General features: G+C 42.6%; 1 protein-coding gene and 2 long non-coding RNA genes across 3 annotated transcripts; all 3 read right to left on the bottom strand.

The window, feature by feature from the left end:
• Positions 1-1,954: 1,954 nt before the first annotated feature.
• LOC115569309 (uncharacterized) lies at positions 1,955-10,797 on the bottom strand. Its single transcript, XM_030397337.1, has 8 exons — positions 10,632-10,797; positions 10,404-10,521; positions 10,237-10,325; positions 10,012-10,126; positions 9,375-9,644; positions 9,068-9,244; positions 8,743-8,967; positions 1,955-2,028 (listed from the first exon to the last, which is right to left on the bottom strand). Exons 1-8 carry the CDS (start codon positions 10,683-10,685, stop codon positions 1,955-1,957), a joined length of 1,122 nt encoding a protein of 373 aa, XP_030253197.1. The 5' UTR covers positions 10,686-10,797.
• A 1,292-nt stretch (positions 10,798-12,089) lies between these two features.
• Positions 12,090-12,705, bottom strand: LOC115568486 (uncharacterized). Its single transcript, XR_003981407.1, has 3 exons — positions 12,625-12,705; positions 12,399-12,502; positions 12,090-12,151 (listed from the first exon to the last, which is right to left on the bottom strand). It is a non-coding gene; the product is annotated as an uncharacterized LOC115568486 (long non-coding RNA).
• Positions 12,706-17,469: 4,764 nt separating this feature from the next.
• Positions 17,470-24,153, bottom strand: LOC115568484 (uncharacterized). The gene is made up of 5 exons (XR_003981406.1): positions 23,957-24,153; positions 23,344-23,433; positions 19,599-19,685; positions 19,115-19,274; positions 17,470-17,735 (listed from the first exon to the last, which is right to left on the bottom strand). It is a non-coding gene; the product is annotated as an uncharacterized LOC115568484 (long non-coding RNA).
• Between the last annotated feature and the right edge of the window lie 1,861 nt (positions 24,154-26,014).

Genomic DNA, 26,014 nt, shown 5'->3' on the forward strand with positions numbered 1-26,014 from the left:
ATGGACGCCCCATCTCGCTTCTTCTTTGGGCTGGAGCGGAAAAATGGACAAAGGAAGACCATTCTTTCTCTTTTTTTTAATTTTTTTTATAGGGTTTATTTGATAGGGACAGATACAGATCATGTGGGTTGTGCAACAATCCAACAGAAAGCATCATAGCAATTTTAGCCTTAGCTAATTTCCAATGCCCGTCCCTAGAGGGGCCTTTAAAATAACATACAAAAAACCTGTTTTTATCCATTCATCCAACCCTCCACTCAACCATTCATCCATCAATTCATAAACAATATCTTCCTATCCATTCATCCATCCCTCTGTTCATCCATAGAGTATATTAAATAACATGATAACATATTGGCCTATTTTTCCCTGAATCTTGGCCTAGAAATTAACTATTAACTACGAACGGGTAGCGGCTCCCAAGTCTCAGACTCATCTGAGATCAGGAAGTATGCTGCCGAGTTTTACAGAAACTTGTTTAAGAGTGAGTGGACACATAATCCAGATGTGCATAGCAGCTTCCTCAGCGGTCTCCCTCAGGTCAGCGAGGCTGACAACAGTGAACTGGCAGCAGAGGTAACGCTGCAGGAGCTCCACACTGCCACCATGAGCCTTCAGAGCGGCAGAGCCCCAGGCATGGACGGCCTTCCTGCTGTCATTTACAAGTCTTTCTGGTCCACAATAGGACCAGATCTGCTAGAGGTAACCAATGAAAGCCTGAAGACCGGCAGACTGCCTCTGAGCTGCAGGAGGGCCGCAATAACACTGCTGCCTAAAAAGGGAGACCTGCAAGATCTTAAAAACTGGAGGCCGGTCTCTTTGCTGTGCACAGATTATAAGATCCTGTCCAAAGCTCTGGCCCTTAGACTGAGAGAGGTGATGGCGTTCATCATCCACCCTGACCAGACCTTCTGTGTGCCCGGCAGGCTCATCAGTGACAACGTCACTTTAATTCGAGACCTTTTGGAGCTCTCCAGTTCATTGGGTATAGAGACTGGTCTGATTTCAATAGACCAAGAAAAGGCTTTTGAACGGGTTGAACACCAGCACCTGTGGCAGACTCTGGCTGCTTTTGGGTTCAACCCTGGCTTCATAGCCATGGTCCGGGTTCTCTATAGTGACATTGCGAGCGTTCTGAAAATTAACGGCAGGCTGAGCGCACCATTTGAGATCCAGAGAGGGGTAAGGCAGGGCTGCTCTCTCTCTGGGATGTTATATTTGGTAGCCATCGAGCCTCTGCTCCACAAACTCGGGCTGCCTGGTTGCCTACAGTGGAAAAAAGGAGGTCTCAGATACCTTGGAGTCTTCCTGGGGGATGAGACCAACACTAATAAAAACTGGGACAATGTCCTAGAGGGTGTTAAGGTCGGCTGGAGAAGTGGAGGTGGCTACTCCCAAAAACGTCATATAGAGGCTGAACCTTAATAGCCAATAACCTGGTCTCATCCTCCTTGTGGCACCGGCTGGCCTGTGTCGATCCTCCGGTTTCTCTCCTGTCAAAAATTCAGTTGGTTTTTGTTGATTTTATTTGGGACAAGTTGCACTGGGTCCCACAGAGTGTCCTGTTTTTACCTAAAGAACAGGGGGGGGCAAGACCTGGTCCATCTGGCCAGCAGGGGCGCGGCTTTCTGCCTCCAGTTTATTCAAAGACTGCTGACTGGGCCAAAAGACACTCTGTGGAGACCTCTGTCCCGCAGCATTCTGCAGGGTTTTAAAGGCCTTTGTCATGATTTTAATTTGTTTTTAATGAACATACCAAACATGAGCACATCTCCTTTGCCTGCTTTTTATAAAAGTGTTTTTAGAGTGTGGAACCTGCTGAAGAAAGAGAGGAGAGAGCAAGCGGACTCCCTGTACTGGATCCTCCAAGAGCCGGTCCTGTGGGGGACCTGTCTGGACCTTCCCAGGTGGGCAGGCCAGGGTCTGGCCACAAGACTACAGACTGCGGGGGTTGTTACTCTGGGACAGGTGGTGGCACTGACTGGGCCCCTAATGGATGACCCCTCTGGACTCGCTGCCCAGCTGGGACTGACGTCAGTGAGGGTCACACAAAAACTCCTAGAACACTGGAAACAGAGACTCACAGGACACGACCGCCTACTTTTAAACTCCTCTTTTAATCAAACAGTGAAGGATGACGATCCTTTTCCTGCCATTTTCCTGGCACCGGATTTTAACGACTGCGCTGAGATTTTAATGGAATATACATACCTCGCACCACTGGTTGGTACCACGGGAAAAACATTTTACAGAATATTGGTGAAAGCAATAAACAGAAAAAAACTGGACAAAAGACCTGACACTCCATGGAGGAGATATCTGCAACTGGCTCCTGCAGCCAGACCGGAGTGGAGGTCCTTCTACAAGCCTCCACTCTCAAAAAGACATGCAGACATTCACTGGAGAGTCCTCCATAGGGTCATGGCAGTGAACTCCTTTGTGTCCACTATAAACCCAGCAGTAGAGGACAAGTGCCCCTACTGCGACCAAGGAGAGACTGTGTTTCACTGTTTTTATGAGTGTCTTCGTCTTTTACCCTTGTTTCTGTTTCTGTATTCAGATGATTTTTTGAAAAAAGAACGAAAAAATAAAGTTGATTCAAAAATCAAAAAAATCTCTCTCTCTCTCTCTCTCACACACACACACACACTCTCCAAAAGAGACAGAGAGGATGTGATCCTGGAGCTGAGGCATAACTACAGCCCACGCCGTCGGTCCTCCTCCTCCTCCGCTCCGCACTGTGAGCTGCACTGAGTGTTTGCTGCTGCTGCTGCTTCACTGCGCTTGTGAGCGTTGGCATGTGTGTGTGCGTGTGTCTGTTTGTGTGTTTGTGGGACAGAGAGAGAGACAGGAGACCAGGGGCCGTAACCAGGGCTGGAATGGGACAAAAAATTGGGCCCTGGCATTTTTGGCTTAGACCGGCCCCTCATAATTAGCGGAGCACAACCGGAAAAAAACCCCATAACTTTTTGCCTTTAGGCTTATTAGAAATCTACAGTTTATTATTACTTTAGAAGTCTATCAAATAACCATTGTGGAAAGCAAATTAAGTACATTTACTCAACACATAGTTGAGTAAATGTATTTCTATTTCAAGCATAATGTATCATCGGCATCCTAGATCTCAGAAGTTTAGCATCTATTGTTAACTCTACCACTTTTGCCTGCTCTGTGTAGTTCAGCTGATTATTTTATCATTTTTATTGAAATCATCTCTAATATGTATTTTCTGAAATTCCCTGATATAGCAGCTCAATTCTAGTTCTTCAGGTTAAAAGGTGCTCCCTTTAAAAAGCTATAAAATTGTTATATCAGGCTAAAAAAAGGGCTGCTTTATGAACTCATGCAAAGCAACTTGTCTTAAAAGCATCTGACAGATCTACTCTTGTTCTATGTAGGCAAACCTTTTGCTAATAATACTTTTATACTTTTTTTACACTTACTTTAGTAATGCTTAAATTGCAAAGCTTTTACTAATCATTTAGCAGTTTAAAATCTGTTTTTTTAAAACATGTTTAACCACAGCATAGAGGGTTGCTACACATTCAAATTACTATGCAGCCTTTCAACAAACCTTTAACCTAAATATCTAAAATGCTATGATGGAGCCTAAAATAGACACTTAATGCTCATCCGACACTTCTCAGCGTTGGCCGTTTGCTGTTTTATCAGAATAAGGTGCCGTGGCTGCCAGATTCTGAGAAGTATGCAACACCAATTAATATCGATACTAATCAATCGCCATTGCTCATCATTATCATGTAATTAGAGTTCTCAACAGGCCTGAAAATTACAGTCCGAACCCGAAACAGCGCTACACACCCGCATGAATTGTCTGCCCCCCCCGTTAACTCGGCCAGAGCCCGCTGTTCCGGTCGGGTTTGTCGGGCCAGCCCGACCCGTTGAGAGCTCTTCATGTAATAGAACTAACGTTCCCTCCATCACCTCACAGTCCCTGTAATAACGTTACTACCTGCTTACCGGCTGTACTACACTGTCCCTGTCAGTCAGCATCATCTCTGGCTGCTCCTCTCCTGCCCGCTGCTGCTGTCTTCACCTTCAACCTGCTGTTACTGGATCATTGCTGTCTCAGAGGACGTGGAGGCTACAGCAGCCCCTCCAGCGAACATGTCTGTGATTTTAGTACATTTTGCAGCATCTACAGTGAGATTCTTCTCTTAGCACGCAACTTCTCCGCACCCAATTTCTTTCTCTTTGGTTGCTCCATGTTGTCAGTCCTCGCGCTCAACACTTTGAAACTAGCAGAAGTTACAGGAGACAGCGCAGGGAGGGGTGGGGCCGCCTTCGTACTATATCCTGATTGGCTCAGTTCACTGTCTATATTGAAGATGGACCAATGGGCCGCCCCCTCTAAATTGTGCACTTAAAAAAAAAAAAAGGAGGGCTGGGTGATATTGGATTAGCCCAATGTCCTTCAAGAAAAGCAACCAATGGGCCATCGCGGTCGATTAAGATGATTTATGATAAAACTTTTGGATTAAATTATGAAAGGCCGGCCCATAAATGTGGGTCGGCCCACCATTGCCCGGTATGCCAGATGGCCAGTCCATGCCTGGCCGTAACGTCCCCGACAGAGTCAACACGAACAAACAGACACGCGTGCACACAACATTTTGTTACACAAAGACAAAGAAAACTGCTTTTTCGTTTTGAAGCCCTCCCCCCGCAAAAAAAGGTTCACAATCCCAAGCGGCGCAGGAGAGTGACATCAGCGGCCTGTCTTCTTCTTCAGCCCCCAGTCTGATCAACCGTGCTACTCATCTACGTTGGGGGGTGCGGGTTGCTTATTCAACACTAGAGGTAGATTTCATCGTTTGTTGTCGAGATTCAGTTCCCGTCGGTCAGTTCGGCAGGATGACTCGTTCATGTAGTTCGTTCGTTCAGTCGCACTTCCGGGTACAATGTCGTTCAGCGGTGATTCACGTAACAAACAGTTCTCAGCTCCTCCTTCTCAAATGATCACACTAACGGTCAACATAACACTGTAATTCATGGCCAATACATAGCTGCAACTTCATGATTATGTGTACTTTTAGACAACACGACAGTTAGCAGCTAACACCTAAAGCTGACTAGCCAAGAACAAGTGTCTGACTGAACAAGAACGATAGGAGAGAAATCAGTGAACGAAAGAGAACAAGAGCTCCTCGTTCTCAAACGATCATGCTAACGGTCAACATAACACTGCAGTTCATGGCAAATACATAGCTGCAACTTCATGATTATGTGTACTTTTAGACAACACGACAGTTAGCAGGTAACAGCTAAAGCCGGCTAGCCAAGAAGGAGTGACTGAGTGAGAATTACAGGAGAGAAATCTGTTATTGAACGAGAACGAGAGCTACGAAATTAAATGTTTTTTTTTTTTTTATGGAAACGGTTGATATGCATTCCTGTTTCTCATTGGCTAAAATTCGACGACAGCGCCCTAGACCCAGCATACGATTTGCTGGCTCTCAGTCCTCCTCACCACTCTGATAACTAAACAGTGAACAACACAGCGACTGGTCTGTGAGATCGAAGGAACGAACGAGAGAGAAATGAAACGGGGAATAATCAGGTCAGTTCGTTCGCGTTAAAGAGTCGTTCGTTCGAACTGATTCGTTCGCGAACGAGCCATCACTATTCGACACTGGAGCAAGAGAAGGGACAAGAGGAGAGTGTGAAGGCTGTGTTGGTAGCATAGACTGTGGTACATGTTTTCAGAAACAGCGGGGAAATCACCACCATGTCCAGTTCTGTGCTGCGGTCAAGCCAGCCATGGTTAGCGTTTGCTTGGTTAAATCAGCCGCACATTTTTTTTCCAGTGCGAAAATGCTCTAACATTTACGGTGATCGCAATGAAGCCGCTCTGAAGAGCTGCTGGCAGTGACGGTGGGTCAGACTGCAGTCTCACAGTCAGACCCATGAAGCACACACGGTACTTTACAGCAGTGTTGTGCCTGAACGCGTTCAATGAACAATCGTTCATGAACTCGTTCATATTTTGGGCGAACGTGAACTGAACGTACTGTATTTCTGCCTGATGAACGTTATTGTGAACGCGTTCATTCTGGCGTTTGTGAACGGTGCGTACTTCGTTCAAGACAGTGCCAGATTTCCATTGAGCCTTCCAGGCGAAAACCGGCTGAAACACACCGTGAACAGGCTTTGATATAGCGGAAAAACACCCTATCTGGCTGTTGTGTATAAAAAGGACGCTGGACGAGAGGTTTGTGCAGCTCGCTTTACTTTCGATCAAAACGAAACTTAACTATTTCAGACAGAAACGGCTGCATTCCAAACATGCAGTGAGGCATTACCAAACGAACACAGATTAATTCGTCCTGAACGGATATTAACACTGGCAACACCAGCCACCACAGAGTCGCACCGCGCATGCGTCATCAATGTGCTAAGCATGGAGACAAAAACAAATGAAGGCTTCACATCTGTTTTTTTATTGTGATATATCTAAAAAGTTTTGGAGTGATGTTGAATTTCATTTCTTTCATGCTGCTCTCTGTCCATTCTCTTACCCTTAAACATGTTATTTGCTATGTTAACCCAGATGATAATGCTCTTGAACACACAACGAACTTTGTTATCCTATGCAAAATGTTTTATTCACAAACAAAAATGAGCAAAATCACTACCTAAATTTGCTCTTTTTCTTCCGGAACTGAGCTCTTTACTTAAATCTCTGACTTTGTTAAGTAACAAAAAAAGTAATACCTTACTGAGTCATTATGAAAAGTTTTTCCCTGAGGCCACTGTCTGAACTATCTATTTATTTATTATTTTATTTTTCCCTTTCTTCTTCTTCTTTAAAAATTATTTATTTATTTACTTATTTATATATCTTATTTTTAATTTGAACTCTAAAGCACCCGGCTAGCCTTTCAAGGTATGTGCAAGTGAATAAAAAATTAAAAGACACGGCAACGGCGAGCCAAAACAGATCCTCTACCACCCAAATCACATTAACGGCATACAGTAGCGGCTCCGTTGTCTTCATCTCCCAGCCGCAGCTGGACAACCTGGTTTTGCAGAATATTGTCGAAGAGCTGCAGTTTCAGTGTTAAAACTGATAGAATAATAGCCGTCTGTGGTTCTATATGGGCTGTGGCAATAATTTTGAAAAATAATAGCTCGCATCAACATATTGAAAAAAAAAGAACTATGAACTATCATTTTTGGAACTGTGAACTTAGTTCAAAATTTTGAATAATGAACTATGAACTGAACTAGTTCATTTTAAAATTTGTGAACTGAACTTTGAACTAGTTCATGTAGAAAGTGAACTTTCCCAACACTGCTTTACAGTCAGTATTCCCGATAATAAACTGAAGGTATCCGCCAGACCGTACGTCGACGTCGCCCCCATATTGGATGTGGCAGCTCAGCTCTGTGAACTAATACAAGTCAATGGAGTGAACTTTATAAAGCTCCTTCTACAAAGTGCTATAAGCTAATGTCTCGCTCTCTCCCACACCCACGCACCTGCAGCGGGTCACAAAATCACCGGCCGCTTTATAGCCTGGAGCCTCGCGCCGCCCCGTTTCCAGATGATTTCGTGTACTACACGCAATATTTGGCTAAGTCATAGTCTTGCCAAGACTAAAGCTTTTGTGCATTAACTTCTACCAGTGTTTCCCCCCTAACTCTGCTTTACTCTGCCTCCAACGACCTCCCGTGCAGCGACCGAGCCGAGACCCCGCTCCAGCCCCCAGCACCTCTGCGTGCTCCACCCGCCTGGCGCTCCTCCGAGTGCCGACAGGACTGCCAGCTCTCCGGTGCCCCGGAGCGTGGCTTCCCCGTGCACAGCCCCTCCTACTCTGACTTTGTCTGTGTTACAATAAACACTCCTTGCATCCAGCTACAGCCTCCTGTCCGCTTCTGGGTCTCACCTGTGCTAAAGACACCTAACATTAACAGATCAAAACAGAGTAAACGGCAGCTATGTGGTATCAGATCCACGCTCCTGCCTGCCCCAACCAGCCCCCACACACCGGCCTGTCGCCTGCGCAGCCGCGCGGGAGGGGACAGGAGAGACCCCGGCGCTGCTGCAGAGGAGCTGTGGACTGCGATAACTCTGAGCAGCATGTGAATTACAATATAATCTATTTCTCACCTTTCCCACGATGATCTGAATAAATCGCTAAATTTGTCGCTAGTCGCTTTTTCGAAATACTGTCGCTTAGAGGGTCTGAAAAGTCGCTAAGTCTAGCGAGACAGTCGCCAAGTTGGCAACACCGAAGAAGAGAGGCTGCTGACGTCACTTTCCTATTCAAATTGAATTTTGGACCTTTTTTTGTGGGGGGAGGGCTTCAAAACTAAAAAGCAGTTTTCTTTGTCTTTGTGTAACAAAATGAGCAGTCTTGAAGAAGAAAATGAAAATGCAATCTGGATGATTTATTACTAATTTTATTCATGAGTCAAAAATGCAGCTCTGACTTTGAAATGAAAAAGCATTTCTGCTAATGCATTTTAATTTTCAAATTCGACATTTCAAATTGAATTTTGGTACCTATTTGCTGGGTCATCTTTTGAATATTAAATCTTAAATGTCCTTTTCCTTATCATTTGAATGAAGTTACATAATGAGCAGTCTTGAAGAATAAAATGAAAATGCAATTTGGATGATTTATTACTAATTTTATTTATGAGTCAAAAAATGCAGCTACATTCTGAAAATGAAAAAGCATTTCTGTAAATGCATTTTAATTTGAATTATGGTACAAGTTTGCTTCCATAAATAACAGAGTGCGTCATCAGAAATGTCAGAGTCACTGTCAGAATAATCATCTGAAACACTGTGCAAGAAGTTGATGGTCTCTGCTCCAGTCAAAACTTGCCAGTAGCTGTATCTCGCAGTAGCCATCATATCTCTGATGTTGTGCTGCTTTCTTCGGATGATGCTCTGCAGACCTTTCAACCCGTCTTCACTTAGGCCCCACGGTGAATCTTAAATGTATGATATAGATATAGATAAAGCCTGTATTACTAACTTTATCATCAGTCACTAATATGTACATTCTTGCAATATAACATTTTGAATACATACTTTGCACTGTCGCCCTAGAAACCAGGCAGGACAGCTCTTTCAGGGAATCACCACGAGTTGAAAGGGACTTCCAATGGTGGTTCATCTCCATGACGAGAATCTCCTTCTCCTCCTGGAGTCTCCTTACTGCCATCACAATGTCAAAAGCTCTTCTCTTTGTCCTGAGGTCAACAAAGTCTAGAAAGCATTTATGACAAAACATGTATTGATATGTATGAAAGATCACCATTCAAATGATCTGTGAAGTCTAATGGAGTTGAAGGTGTGTCAAATTTGCTGGAAGTATTCAACAGACTGGTGTACCTACCACCATGTGGTAGCTGCCATGGCCAAGCAGTCTCTCCACACAGAATGGTTTCCAAGCACAAAGTTTCTGTGCTCGGAACCACTCTGTTGTATTTTTCCACAACAGACGTCAGGATCCCTTTCTCCTCTCTAATCTTGCGGAGGATTCTGGCATGACCTTTGCTGCTGTCTGTGTCTTTGTAAAGACGCTGTGAGCGTCTCTTGATACTTGCAACCAGCACCTCAATCTTGCTGGCCAAGGCAGCAGTGTCACTTGTCTTGTTGGTTGTTGCTTTGGAGAGGAAATATGTGTGTTGCACTTAGTAACTTATAATAACAGCACAATTTGATCTCATTTTCATGCAATTCTTAAATACCATTATGATAAGGTAATAGATTTAAAAATAGATTTTGTATTCCATGTTCTGCTCTGGAAAAAAGGTCAACAGAAAACATCCCTTCTTTTCAGAGAATCAATTTAGTAAATGTTTCAAAATGAGATATATTGTAATTCCTATGCAAAGTATCATAATCCTGAATGATTTGTGAAAACAAGGTAATGAGACTGTTATCACTAATTCTGAGACTGAAAAAATAATTGTATTAATCATAACTTCAGAAACTCTGTGCTGACAAAACTACAGTGATAATTTTCTCACCTTCTGCCCACTCCTTCAAATCACTGACCCAGTCTTCCAACTGGCTCTCAGTCACTGCCAACTCTGCCTTCATGGACTCCAGGTTCCGCAACTGGTTTTCTAGAGCTTTTGTGGTCTACAAATGACAATCAGAGACAGTAAAAATAATTAATTAACATTTAAGTCCAAAGCCTCAACTACTGCTAACAACGAAAATGTAACACTTAAAAAAAATGATGTTATTACTTTCAGATATCTGTGGGACAGTGACGTTGCCAGGTTGCGGACCTTTTGCTTCCAGTGCATGGCCATGAGCGTCAGCATGTATGTACGTCCTGCAACAGAAAAAATATGTTGTTATCACCATTCCACTTATTTCTTACACCAAAATGTATACTATTTTGTCATCTCACCTGCTTTTGACATATGTTTGGTGGTCACTGCAATACGAGAGAGGAAGGAATTGACCTGTTCCACCTCCTCCCCTAGTGTTAATCCAGCCCCCTCCTGATACGCCCCACTCCATTTCACCTGTTTAAAATACATTCGAAAACAAGGCATGTTATAACAAGTCAATGTTGACGTGGAGGTGTGGAGGTTTTCAAATAAAGTTATTCTGTCACATGGTAACCATTGCTTACTTCACATCTGAAGTCATGGGCTTTGGCATGAAAGACTGAGAGAAAGGGCTTCATGTTCAGAAGATGCCGGAGCTCCGGGCAGCTTTTTGTGACTCTCTGGAGGTAGGGCTAACATTTGCAGGTCACATCCATGCAAAAAAACTTAGCACTGGCCAGCTTCTGTTGTAAGTACAGGGGATATGCAAAGATTTCTCCCCTGTACATATTGAGGACACAGAGAAGCACTCCATGGCGACAGACTGCAAGCTCCAATCCCTCCTCATCTAGCTTACTGGCCGATCTTTGGGAGATCTCTCTGGCCGCTGACCATTCCCCTCCACAAATACCTCTTCCAGAGATCTGCAATATAAAAACTGATTGATGAAAATGTTCCAAAGAGTTACCTAACAAAACTCTCCAATAGGAGATTATTGTATTCCTGTGTATGTAATCAAATTCTGCAATATTACATGTTTGGTTGTGCTCTGTATGTAGTTGACGAATCTGGTGACGTCTTCGTCCTTGGCTATGAAGATCCCGTCAAAGATGGCCTGTTCCTCAGATCTAAATAAAACAAAGGGACAGTTTATGATACCTCGCATTCTAAGGTTAATTGGTGCACATTAAGAGACTAAAGTTTTGTTAGTAGTTCAAACACTGTGACCTAGCTGCATTCTTAAAATGGTAATGCTTGCGGTTTCCATCCACAGAAACAGCAAGCATATTCGGGCTGCACGCAGGACAGGTGAAGGGCTCCTCCTTGCAGATGTTGTCCACCTCATATCGCACAGTCTCCCATTCAAAGAAACTTTTTGTAAAGCTGTCAGCTGAGATCTTCCCAGCCTATCACAAAAAAGGACATCAATAGCTAATGATATTTGAAAAATAAATTATAAGGACACAGCTTTTCTACGCACAAATCAAATACATCAAAAAGGACTAATAACTTCAATACTCACACGGCCAAAGTGGACAGTTCGCTGATCTAACATTCTTAAAAATGCCTAACAGGACAGACCAGGTGCAGCCATTTTCATTTCTTCAAATGAGAACAAAACATCTGTTGCATAAATGGTGGCGGAGTGAAGGGTAGCTGGCCAGTAGTCACTCCGAAGAAAGTCATCAACTCCAGCAGTCCATGTGGCTTTGCATGCTTCACAACCAACTCAGGCATGCTGAGCTCTTGTCGTCCTTGAAAAAACGAACAAACAACAAAAACAAAAATAAAACACACTGTAATGCAATATTTTCCCACTTAATTATATATATTAATTATATATAATTATATATGTTTTTGTTCGAATGTGGTAGTATTACTCAATTGTCGTGTTAAGATTTGATATACAAAGCTATAACAAACCTGTACGAGTTGTTGAGAAGGGATGAATATTATTAAAAAGATACTTTTCAAACAGGACAAAAGTTCTCCACATTCCTACCATTCATTGTGATCACAGCCACAGCCTTTCCTAGTTTGAGCCTCAATGCCTCTGTTGGACAACCACAGATTTTGTCAGGCATCTCCACGGGTACAAACCGCACTGGAAAAGAAAAATCAAACATGAATTAAGATTATTTTGTATCGACTGGGAAATAAAACATTTATAGATTTCTGAATCCACTTGAAGGCTGAACTTGACATGAGAAAATTATAAAAGACTTAATGGACATGAAGCATACTGCTGAAAAGAATTAAAGACATCTTGAGGAAGCTAAAATTTTCAACATGATGTGCTCAGCAAGTCCAGCAAGGAAATATATTTTGTACACTTGCAAACCACAACTTACCACAGGGGCAAAGGGCCTTATTCAGTACAAATGTTGTTGGGGGCAATGGCTGGAAACCTGCGGGACTGGCATCTCTGTTGTGGAGGGGGTGTCTGGTGTGCATGCTGGCATCACATTCAGCACAGAAGAAGGGGCATGGTCGACAATCACGATACACCATACAGATACAAGTCCAAATGTCTGAACATTATGCTTTGGGCTTATGGAGGACAAATAAGGTACATACCAACAGTCTCTGGAGCAAAGACCACCTCAGAGTTTGTGTCTGTAGCATCGACAGGGGGATACGTCTTCTGACTGTAACCAGCTGTATCAGAATAAAAACAAAATAATAATAATAATTCTACCATTAAAATGTTCTATTTGTCCCAACACATGTTGGCCTGGTTAACAGAGTAAAATAGCACAATCTCACTGCCAAACTTTTATCTACATGAGGTGTAGTTGTATCTGTTACCATACCACCAAACCAAAGCCGGTAACTCCTAAAGTTATCCTTTGTACTCCAATATATTATTTTTTTTCCCCTTGTACCATACATAAAGCTTTATGTTTCGCTTGATTTGAAACACACGAATGCCTAAAAAAATCTAGATCTTTAAAATATCATGAAGGCAAAAACAATACTGACCCTGACTTGACCGATTCCTGCTTGATCGTGGTCTTGCATGGATTAAGTTTCTGTCACTGTTTCTCTTCTTCCACCTCACCGTTGGCAAAGGTGCCACTGGTGTTGCTGCTTCCTCTTCCTGCAGCTCACCAAGCAAGTCATCAACCCTCTCAAGATTCTCAATGAGCTCTCGCTGATCAGTCAGGTTATCCACACTCATAAGCAGATCCTGGAGTTCTGAATCACTCATGATGAAGGGCAGAGACACAGACGGACTGACAAAAAAGACTGGCAACAAGAGAGTTGGACAGAGAGCACATTCACAGGAGTAAACTGAGTTGCAACAGAGAGATAGACATATAAAACGAAGCAAAGGTAAGCACAGCGAGAGAGAGAGAGAAAAAAAGGTGAACAGGTACAACACAGCAAGGACAGGTTAACAAGACAGACGTGGCTCTTAAAAGTGCCTTTGGGTTGTTTTGTTTTTAGAAGATAAAAAAAAACACCAAAAGGATTGGCTTTTTAGATGACATACTTGCAGGACCTGTTGAGGGAAGAGAGGAGAACTGAGAAGCTCAAAACTAAACAAGCATACATTTGACACATTTTCTTTTTTTTTTTTTCATTTACGACATCACTACTTAGCTACTAACCAACTGTTGTGAGCTAATGTAACATAGGTAAATGAAAATACATCACTTCTGGAGATTATACATTTTCCTATGGTTGTATTTTATTTAAAGGGATATGCCTGAAACTGAATTATCCATGACACCACTGCTGTCATGAAGAAATCTTCAATATGGTCATTAAGTGTCATTTTGTCAATCACTAACCACATGATTGACAACATTCATGAAGACTCTTTCATCTTCATGGCAACTGTCAGGTCAATTTTACAGCACAACCCTTCAAATAAAACTACACCAAAATAAAGTTGAACTTCAAAGACAGCCTTTTTGATTCTGTACTAGCTAACGGCAGCTAGCCAGCAAAGGTTACTGCACATTTGTTATATTTTACCAAATCTCATCAATAATCCAGTTCTATAAATTAAAACTCTGCATTCTAAAGGCGCTCACAACATTTGGGATGATTCAATCATTTTTTGTGGCTTAGATTTTCATATTTTCTCTATCTCTGTTATTTGATTACAGAGCTGCCAAGCGTCACGCTTTCAGTGTGACAGTCACGCAATTTGACCCATTTTCACACCACACGCCACACTTGACATTTCTCACGCTTATATTTCCCCATTCAATAGATAGATAGATAGATAGATAAGCTTTATTTCAGACTCAGGGTCCATACAAAAAGTAAAGCAAGACACACAGTACAAAAGGATTACGAATCACACAATAAAATAATAATAATAAAAAAATTAAATAAAAAAAAAACATAATAATCTAATGACTCATTTTTAAAAGACACTTATACCAGTGCCCCCAAAACTGAGACGTGCAGCGCGTGTCACTATACATAATGTTCACTATTGCCACAACATTTAGATTCTCAGAATCATTTAACCGGCAGATGAACCTGTGCATTACATTTCTCAGAACCGCTTGCAGTGTGTTCACTCCAGCGCTCACAAACAGCTCACTTGCACTGGTCCATCTGGGCCTTTTTAAAAGTATCCTCAAAGCGTCATTGTATGCCACTTGCAGTCTCTGAAGGCTGGCTTTTTTATAATTCAACCACAGATGTGCAGTGTACATAGGTGAACAGTACGCTTTGAACAGAGTCAGCTTCACACCAACAGTGCACCAACCAAATTTACGTGCCAATACATTTGCTTGCACATACAACATACGACACTGACGAAAAATGTCCTCATCATCTGTCAGTTGGTCTGTGATCACATGACCAAGATATTTCACTTCACTGCAGATATTTAGAACCTTACCTGAGAGTTTAAAGTCAGGAAAAGTCATATGTCTATCTTCCACCGTTCTGCAAATCATTATCACACTTTTTGACTCGTTGTACTTTATATCATGTTGTTCCCCATACACAGAACACACATTAAGGAGCTGCTGTATACCAGCTGAGCTCGGACTAAAGATCACACAATCATCAGCATACATAAGATGGTTCATCACTGTACTGCAAACCATACAGCCTGTTTTACATGAGCTTAGATTATTTGATAAATCATTCATGTAGAAATTAAATAAAATAGGAGATAAGATGCTCCCTTGTCTTACTCCATTACTGATATGAAAGGGAGCAGACAAGCAGTTGTCCCATTTAACTTGCATGGTTTGTTGGGCATACCAATAGGACAGGATTCTGACTATATACTTAGGGACACCTGCTGCACCCAATTTTTTAAATAATTTCTCATGATTCACCCTATCAAATGCCTTGGAGGCGTCTAAGAAACAAATAAAAACAGATGAGTTTTTTCTCTTATAGTTGCTCAGCAGTTCCTTTAGCACATATACACACATATCTGTACCGTGTCTCGGTTTAAACCCAAATTGATTATCTGTAGAGATAATTAGTTCATTAATCCTCTCCAGGAGAATTTGTTCAACAACTTTGGACAATATATTAGCTAGAGCGATGGGCCTATAGTTTTCTGAGGAACCCACTTTTCCTGCTTTATCCTTAACCAAAGGAACCAGCTGCACTGTCATCATAGAGTCTGGAAGAAAGCCATGGACTATGAGGGCATTGAAGCACAAGGCAAGAAGTGTACATAACCTGGAGCTAGCAAATTTCAGATGTTCAGCGGAGATATAATCCATACCTGTCGTTTTGTTAACTGATAAGTTTTTAATCGCTTGAGAAACGTCACGAGTTGTGATCATATCTATATTTTCAACATTTGCTACTTGATGGCCATTAGTCTGAACACAGTTAAACAATTTACTATAATGCCTTCGCCAGAGCTCAGCAATAGCACTAGCACCAGAGACTCCATCTACTGTATATGGTGAGGAGGGTTTGCAGTTATTAATGCGTTTCACCTCTTTCCAGAAATCTTTATTAGTATTATTTAAAAGTTTCTTGGCCATAGAGTCAGCTCTCAAAGATTGCTCGTTTTTACTAATGAAACGTATTGCATATTTGTATTTTGTGTTTGTACTCTTTTTATATTCAAAAATGGGCCCCTGTCTTGGTTTACCAGCCATTGCCCAGGATTTAGTAGCTTCACGAGCCTCAGCATAGAATTCCGCCACATAAGTATTCCAACCAGGCCCATTCCAACTTTTCTAAGCGCAGACCACGACAGTTGTATGACAGGATGCTTATATCCATAGCAGTATCATATTTAGGCATTATTGCCAGTAGCGAGCACACTCATATCCCCAGCAGATAGAGTAGCCGCATTAGCAATGACTCCAGCTTTATGTGGTTCATAAAAGCGCTGTACATACGCTCCCTCTGGCCAGAGCTCCGGATTATACATATCGCCAACATCTTTGCATTCAGCGGATATTTTAAAGGATGCGTATCTGCTGTTGACAGTAACAATCCTTTCACATGACACGCCACGTCCCAGTTTATTCTCAAGATGAGCGCGCAGTAGTTCAGCACCTATGTCGGGTAAAAACCTAGTTGCAAACACGCTCACCCGTTTAGTTGTTATCATCTTGATGTCTCCTGCATCTCCAGTGCCCACAATAGTTTTGCCAGCTTTCTTCCGTCCCACCACAGACTTGCCGGTGCTTGATCCTTGTTGGTAATCCTCAGAGCGCTTCTGTTTCCCCTTCTTGACGACTCGGCTCCACATTGATGATCCGGGCGAGGACATCGTTAACCCAGGGCCAAGTGCTGGTGTGGCGCTCTCCACTGTTAGAGGCAGCGGTCCCTGTGCCTCTCCTCGGTGTCTGTCATCTGGAGTTTCAGTCCCCTCTGCCGATCCTTCGGGGTCTCCAACAACCGCTGAGTTGGTAGCATGCGTGGCGCTAGCTTTCCCTGCGTCCAGCCACCTCACCGGCGCAATGAAGCCAGCACTGCCGTGGTCAGAGTGCTGTTCCAGGGCACTAACCCGGCGGTTCATGTCCGCGGTGACTACACACAAACCTTCACTCGTTTCAGTCTGCCGGTGTAGCGCATGTTTCATGGCAGAGATAGCAAAAACCTTTTGGCTTCAGTTTGGCCCAAATCTGGCTGGTCATTTTGGCAAGGTTATGGTTGGGCTTCTGGGCCCTAAATGGCCCGAATTAGGCAAGCCAAAATCACACCAAAAGGTAGCCAAACTTCACCCAAAACTAATTGTGGACTTCCAAAATACAGCCATAATTGTCCCAGAAGAGCCCCAAATTCCCACAACCCAGCCAAAAAGTAGCCAAAACTGGCCCCAAAAGAGGCCAAAAGGTAGCCAAACTTCACCCAAAACTAATTGTGGACTTCCAAAATACAGCCATAATTGCCCCAGAAGAGCCCCAAAACCCCACAACCCAGCCAAAAAGTAGCCAATGCCAAAGCAACCCCCCACCCCTCCCCATGTCATAATTATTTATTGGAAAAACAGATGCGAAGATTTAAATCATTTCTTTTTTTTTATTAATTGCATGGCCCTGGAAATGTCTGACAGGTACACAAAGATCAGTTTAGAATGCAGGCAAAAAAACAGACAACAGTTATAAACATGTTATAGAACATATAACATAGGCGACACAGTAATAGCCTCCATTCAATGCGCTCCTGGCTGGGTGCTGGCTGGGTTCTGGTTGGGTCCTGGCTTGGTCCTGGCTAAGTCCTGGCGCTTCCTCCTGAATGTATAAGTATATATATAATGAATATATAAAATGTATAAGTAACACGTTTAACCCTTAAATAATGATGAGGGTCATACCTGACACATTTTTACATTTGAGAAGTAAAAACATTCCTAACCATTAACAAATAATCAGCATTGAAAATCAGAGAAGTGATGTAGGCTACAGTATGCAATAATTAAAAGGACTACGAGGAGTTTTGGAAAGCGAAGTGTTTTCACACTACATTTCCGATGAGCCTCCGCGCACACGGTTATATTCTTGGACCGGCGCAAGACGGATGAAAGCGAAAGCATTTCCCATGAATGTTTTCAAATCAAGAATGAAAGTCGGAGGTTCGAAGACGATCAGATACCATCGTAGTTCGGACCAAAAATGGTGAATGGTTCCCATGACCCGCTGGGCAGCGTTGGGGGAACCGAAACTAGGAAATTCCGGGGGAGTCGACCACTAAGTAATAATATCAAAATAACTATAAAGACAAAACGATTTATTTATCGAAAATGGACCCATTAACAAGTGTGGGTAACGTAGCTTCACCACATTAATATGAGAGTCTTTTATAACAAAAAAAAACAAACAAAAAAAAAACTCCTCGGTGTCCATTTAAGAGAGAAGAGAGAGACAGCGCGAGGGGCAACCAGATCTCACACAACACCTGTCTGGCACAACACTGGAGGGAACCGTGCCTGTCCATGATGCACAGAAGCACGGACGAGTACTGTTGAATAATAATTCGAATTCAGAAAGGCAAAGTCACCCGTTGTTTACATTTCAATCTGACTTTATACACGGTTGTTATCAGTGGTGTAGTGGGGATTTTATCACTGGGGGAACTCTCCAAAAAAAAACGTTTTTGTTGTTGTTATTGTTAATGTTGTTTTGTTTTGTTAATCTTATTTTAATTTGGTCACCTGGATAGAGCCAAATTGCGAATGCTTGAGCCATATATCGTTGCAATTAGACAGCTCTCCTTCTCTCTCTCACATACACACAACATAAACATAGGCAAAACTGTTCAGTGTGTGTGTTTGTATCAGTGTGTTGCTGTAATCGTGAAATAAATATATATAAAAGTGTACCTTAAGTATTTGTGTGTGTGTGTGTGTGTGTGTGTGTGTGTGTGGTGTTGCTGCCTCACCAAAAACTACAACTAAGATGATCTATAATTGTATACATTAAGTGTTTGGTATAGGCTATGGTGATTGAGAGAGATAGAGAGAGAGAGAGATGATAAAGGTGGAGTTCTTTTCTGCAATGATTCTGAATTCATTGAATACATATTTAACCCATATCAAATCAGTTGACTCAAAACTGCTGATAAATAAAGAATGCATATAGGTAACAATAAGTATAGTAATACCATAGTTTACCTTTTTCTTCATCAAAGTAGTGACTCTGGCCTTTGTATGTAGCTGGGTCATGGGCTGATAATGGGCTTGCATCTCCTGGACCTGACTCCACATGTATCTCTCTCCTCTCCTCCTGTCTCTGTCCCTTCAACCTCTTCATCTCTCTCTCCTGTCTCATCCTCTGTTGAATTTTTAAAATCAAGTATCAAGTAAGTCTAAGTATACTACTGAGTCATGACCTAATATTTTAATGCCATGTTTAGTGCCATGTTTAACCCACATCATTACCTATCTATCCAAACATCCAAATAATATTATTGATGGATAATTCATACTGTGACTGAACATGGCCTTAAAATATTCTGATTCATTGCATGTCCTTTCATTTTGTTTGCCTCGGCTACATTTACAGTAGGTTACAGGTTAGCATCTCTATTGGCTATCTGTTGCATCTGTAGGCTCGTTCACTATTTCTCTCATTCTATTAGCTTATTACAATTCTCACCTTTCCTCATCTTTGCCTGATCATCCTCTGCCTTTCTTGCTGGAGGAAGAGGACATGACATCGGTGTCCTCAATGGTGGCTACGGCCCTGCACACACACACACACACACGGCGCTTCTCAACACACAGATTCAAAATTAAGCACATTTTGGCCCCATGGCAAAAAGTGACAAATTATAGTACTAATAATTGCATGAATGCTTGAAGTATAGACGTATGTCATTGCAAATAGGAGACGGCGCTGCTTCTCTCCTCTCTCATATAGGCGCTGCCACCTCACACATGCTTCCAATCCTTGTGGACCGCGCCCGCCGTGACACAATAAATATTTTATTAATATTTGTGAATTGCAGTATGTATTATTACTTTATTCGAAGCTATACAATGGTGAAAATGATAACATAGGTAATGTTTAAAAAAAAATGTATTAGACAAATAAAATAAAAAATTCTCGGCAAAAAGACTGAGGGAACGCTGTTCCCCGCGTCCCCCAAACACTACACCCCTGGTTGTTATCACGTTAGCTCGTAGTTCACCGGTCTCCAGCTGCTCTGGGCTCCAGAGACGGAGCGGAGATGCATGCAATGGAAAAGAGTTTGATCCGAGTCGAAGCTAAACCACAACAGAGACGAACTGAGCGGAGAAATGAATGAGCAATGATATGCTAGCTATCTGCGTAAAGGTTGGAAAGCTATCAATTATACTGTCCTATTCCTCCATATTAAGTTCTCTCCATGTTATAACATTGATATTGTAATTTAATCGAATGGGCTGTGTCTGCCTGTTTTACTAGAAGCTAGTTTGCTACCAGTTAGCTCGTTTATTAGCCACCACACAGCCTACAGTTACAGTTACTTTAACAACCTTAAAGGAAAACGTCAACCTTACTGGGTATTTTGATGAGGCAATGACAGAAAATCTGAGTTTACAATTAACCTTTACTAAGTATACATTTATAATATTTTAATATGCACATACCTCAGTGTTGATCCTGCTTTTAAAATGAAGGTTCTCTTCTGGGTAGAAATACCCGCTGTTTGTGCAGTGTTTTGGCTTTACAGAAATATGCCAAAACACATCCAAAACACTACCATATATGGAATCAGATGTTGCCACTCTTTACTCAATCTTCTGGCTTGCCATAAACATGCCATACCATCCCTAATACTTGATCCCGCTCTTTGCCCAGTCTTTTGGTTTACCAGGCATATGCCATAACTGAGCCATATATTGCTGGCGCCTATGGACAACCTTAATCATACCACAGTTAACCCAAAAGGCTTTCTTAATGCCAAAAGGAAGCCAAAAATGCCAAATGAATGCCATAATACAGCCAAAACATTTGCTATCTTGTGTAGCTGCTCAATTTTTCAAAATAGGCCGCATTCGTCCATGTTGGTAAAAGTCACAGGTGGTAGCTCATCCAAATAGTGAGATACAAATCTCGGAACATTGTCCCCGCACTCATTCAGCACTTTGAGACAGCTCTTGATGTTATTGGCGTCTTTCTGTGCTCCTTTGTGTGAGATGTTCCGTTGAGTAGTAGGACAGAGTTCAAACAGCATTTTCTTTGAAGCCTCTATCCAGTCTGAGTCGAAGTTGTTGGCAGCTAACAGGATAATCTCATCCTGACTTAATGTTCTAATCTTTATAGCAAGGAAGTGTAAAAGTTCATCTTCCACTATGACTTTGCCATCAACAGTCTTATAAATATCTGGTTTTAATCGGGCTCTGGCAAGCACTGGAGCAGCTGAGGATGTGGCAGTAACGTCCGCCATCTTAGTTCTTGGTCCTAGACCTAAGGACTAGGTCTTAGGTCCTTAGGTCCTAAGACCTAGTCTTAGGACCTAGTCTTAATACTCTATATCTATTTTTTTCATGATAATAAACTTTGGTCCTCGCGGATTGCCGTAGTTCGAGTAACTCTGACTGACTGACCGAGATAACCAATCCCAGACCAATCCATCAGTTCTTTGTGCCTAAATCTAACCAACCACGGAAGGCACCACGCAATACAAACCAATCAGAAGCAACGTAAGGCGGGCCTTGGCGTCTCTAACAATAGGCGAGTTCAAGATCACGCAGTGCTGCGCAGCGCTGCATAAATCGTGATGCATGCTGGTTAAAATGTGTCCACGATGACCTGGATGGGAGTGGTTTCTGCTCCGCATCTAATGTCACATGACCTTAAGTTATCGCGGGAGCGAGGCTGCTGCAGAGCATTCGCGCAGTTGCTCTCCAGGTACTGCGCGACCCCAGACCCACCTTCATAACGTCAGGACTTTGCCCTAATTGGCTCTCATCTATGCTGACATATATGACGTGTGTTTCGATGAATTTCCATATCCATAAGGCCTCTGCCTCTTTTCTACTCAAATATCAAATACTTTCAGAAGTAGCAGCCGTGTGGCTGCACCTATGGGATAGTCACCATGCAGGGTTCTCCCCAGACGGTGGAACAGCGGCGCTGCGCCGCTCTACCGCTCGGTCAGCGCCGCTATACTCTGCGCGTGACAGTGTCGAGCGTCCGTCCGTCCGTCCGTCCGCCGTCCCCCGGTTGACGGCTAGGAGCTCCCGGCTGGCGGCGATGAGCGTCCGTCCGTCCCCCGGCTGACGGAGTTGATGACCGGCTGTCCGTACGTCCGTGTCTCCCCCCCCCGGACTGACGTTGACGAGCGGTCGCCCCCCCCCCCCTCCCGGACAGACGGTGCGCCGCTATACTAAGAATTTCTGGGGAGAACCCTGCCATGAATAAACCTATAAAATCCTTCATGTAATGCAACAACCCTGAAAGATGTCGTCAATAAACTGCTCAGTTCTGTCAGCTTAGGGTGATGATGGAGAAGTGGTTAACTGCTGTGTCCAGTGTTATCTGTACTATCCACTCTTATTAATTAACCCTTTCTGTTCCCGTCACATTAACAATACAAAGAATTATCCTGAGCTATTCTGCGTGTGATGAGATGGCGCAGCAGGACAAGGCATCTTATTCAGTCATTTGTTCTGATTATTGTATTTCATTCATTCAGTGAAATGTATTTAATTCATTGTGAAAAATGTTGCTATGAGAAAATGCATCATCTTATGTGTCTATGCTTATTTGTTAAATGTAGTCAGCAAATTCCCCTCAGCTGATATAATCATGATGCACCTAAGCACCTACAAACTGAAATAAAAGAAATCTTTTTAAATGGAGGGAGCAGTTTGGGGTTAAATGTCTTGCTCAAGGGCACACTCATCAATTCCGACCATGCAAGTTTTTCCCCACGTGTTTCTCAGGATGCAAACTTCTGGCAGCTGGACCACTTCTCTTAACACTGACTCTACAAGCGTAGGGTTGTAAGACCTTTAGATTTGAATATACATAATTATTTTAATATTAAACAGTATTTAAAAAACATTTTCACAGTTTGACATAGTAAATTTATTAAAAACAAATAAGTTTGAGTAATACTAGGGGTCTGAGGGCTTCACTGAAAAAAGAAAGAAGAAGCAGGGTAAGGTGTGAATTAAAGCAGAGGTCTTCAACTGGGGGTCCATGATCCCTTGGGGGTCCACCAAATTATTGTTTGATAATATTTTGAAAATATTTTCTCAAAAATGTAAATCCTGTATATTGCTGCCTCTCTGTAAGCCAAGGGGCCTGGAACCCCTGAATCCCTGGATGCGTTTTCTGTCATGAACTAATGTTTCTCAGTTAACTTAGGTAACAAAAGGTTGTAATGCTATATCACAACTTTACTTACTGATCTCAGTGATGTCATAGTGGTAGCAAAGGTGGCAGTGCCTGAGGACACAGCTGTAGGGGCCTGTGGGTTAACCTGGGGTGTGGAGACCTGAAACAAGAGCCAACATGTCAACCTGTTAAAAATCCATGTTAAAGTGTTTAATGACCATAGAGTCCGGTGTACACCACAAACATACTAACAGGACACATCCTTGGAAAGCATAGATTCTTTGATTGCTTTAAAAACAGCTTTCAGCTCATATTGGTTATGCCTTGGAGAAGAGTTTTAAGTATTTTTTTTTAATTAAATGTCCTTCATGGCGGCAAAACTCCTGGTCCTTCGGTTAATGTAACGAGCAATAGCGCTAATGTTAGCAATCTGGGAAAGTTAGCTACATAACATTATTTAGCTACCACAGCTTATGCTTCATGAGGCACAGTCAGCTTTCTTACCTGTAATCACTAAGTTATGGGTAACTCTAAATAACAGTCGAAAGTAACTTTCAGTGAATCACAAAACCTTAGCTGGCACCCAAGTCACACTGGCAAATGTTAGCTTGCTAGGTCGGTTAGCTAACAATAGCTTCCCCCAGAATACAGCGAAAAGTTAAACTTTTAACTACGTAACTTACCGTTAACGGTGTGGACGGTACCGGCAGAAGTGCGCCTTGGAGTGCAACAGGCACACCTGCCATAACTGCCCGCTCAGTATCTCCTAATTGGAGCGAGCCGGCCATGTTCAGTCCTTCTTCTCTTTGCCTCCGCATCCACAGCACGTCGGTCCGTCAGAGGTGTGGGCGGGTCTGTGCACGCTGACAGGCGTGGGCTATTTGCATATTTTCTAAACATTTAGATTTAGCATTTAACATTTAGATTTAGATTTAACATTAGGTTTAGATTTAACATTTAGATTAAACATTTAACATTTATATTTAGATTTAACATTTAGATTTAGATTTAGCATTTAGATTTAGATTTAGAATTTAGATTAAGCATTTAGATTTAGATTTAGATTTAGCATTTAGATTTAGATTTAACATTTAGATTTAGATTTAGCATTTAGATTTAGATTTAGATTTAGCATTTAGATTTAGATTTAACATTTAGATTTAGATTTAGATTTAGCATTTAGATTTAGATTTAACATTTAGATTTAGCATTTAGATTTAGCATTTAGATTTACCATTTAATTTGTACCTCAAATGTCAGGAAAATGAGCTAAATGTGAGAAAAGTGAGCTAAATGTGAGAAAAGTGAGCTAAATATTGTAAATATATCAGCCACAAAAGTGTGACTGAATTTTTACATTCGGCACCCCATATCCTTCAGCAAGTGAAGTTGTTGCGGCGGAGGACACGATTCAGCCCTCGCGGCAAACTCCTCATCTCTGCTGTCACTCACGGTAGCGTACATTTGTGACAAAATCGCCCTGATCATTTTGCAAGACACTCTCTCGTGGCGTGCCCGTTTGCTGATAACTCATTTCCGCATGTTTATCTCCAGCTCCTCGCTAGCCTTCTTCCTGCCTCCACCAGGCAGCCTGGCCCTGTTGCTGTCCTCCTCGGACAGACGCTGAAGCTCAGTTAGATTTTTTCGCCAATCTCTCCCTCTCCTGGGGTCGACAAAGAAACGTTTTCAATAAATAAATGAATAAAGATAAAATAAAAAACAGCCGTCCATTGGCCCATTATTGATCGGACCACCGGGAAAAATCCCGGTACTCCCGATGGCAAGTCCACCACGAGCGTGCGCTTGTGTTTAGGGGCATAAAAAAAAAATTTGCACCGGGGCCTATCACCATGATGTTACGCTACTGAGAGGGTCAGTACTTTTCTCAGCAGGGACGGCATCACTGAGTGCTGTGAAGTGTGCCGTCTGGAAAATACTGCCGGGGCCTCGGGGGAGAGATGTGAAATTAATAAAAATTGTATGCTCTTGCAGGAGAGGGGTGTCATGAGTGGAGCAATTAACAGCAGTGAATTGGCCGTCGTGGATAAGCAGTTAGAGAATGTGCCCGTGTGGAGAATTGGAGGGTAGTCTGCAGGATGGAGCCCAGACTGCACTTAGAAACCCCGTTCTCAAAAAAAAAAACAAAAAAAACACACATTCCCTCCACATCCTGCCGCTCAACAACAGCAGTCATCTGGACTGGAAGAAATGTGGCATTTTGTGACTTCACTTCATGGCGACTATATAGGCTATTTATTACTGGATACTGCGGTGTGCCGGAGACCGCTCTAGTGTGTGTGTGTGTGTGTGTGTGCACGGTGGGAGCCGGAGAAAATGGAAACAGCTCTCTCTCTCTCTCTCTCTCTCTCTCTCTCTCTCCGCTGAGATGTGACGGCTAGCCTGACAATTGACGAGTTGGATTTTTTCCGACTCCTTTTTAGGCTTGACTGATAGCCTCCCTGCTCCTCAGACCTGACACAGCAGTCTGAGGCCCCTCTCCAAATCCCTGCTCCTCCCTTTCTCTGAAAATCTCCATTCCATCCATCTGATGGTGCACGGTCACGACGCTGATGCTTGATGCAGAGGGTACTTTTCTCAGCAGGGACGGCATCACTGAGTGCTGTCAAGTGTGCCGTCTGGAAAATACTGCCGGGGCCTCGGGTGAGAGACGTGGAATTAAAAAAATAGTTTGCTCTTACAGGAGAGGGGTGTCATTAGTGGAGCAAATAACAGCAGTGAAT

The sequence above is a fragment of the Sparus aurata genome, chromosome 18 (genome assembly GCF_900880675.1).
Source record: "Sparus aurata chromosome 18, fSpaAur1.1, whole genome shotgun sequence".
NCBI lineage: Eukaryota > Metazoa > Chordata > Actinopteri > Spariformes > Sparidae > Sparus > Sparus aurata.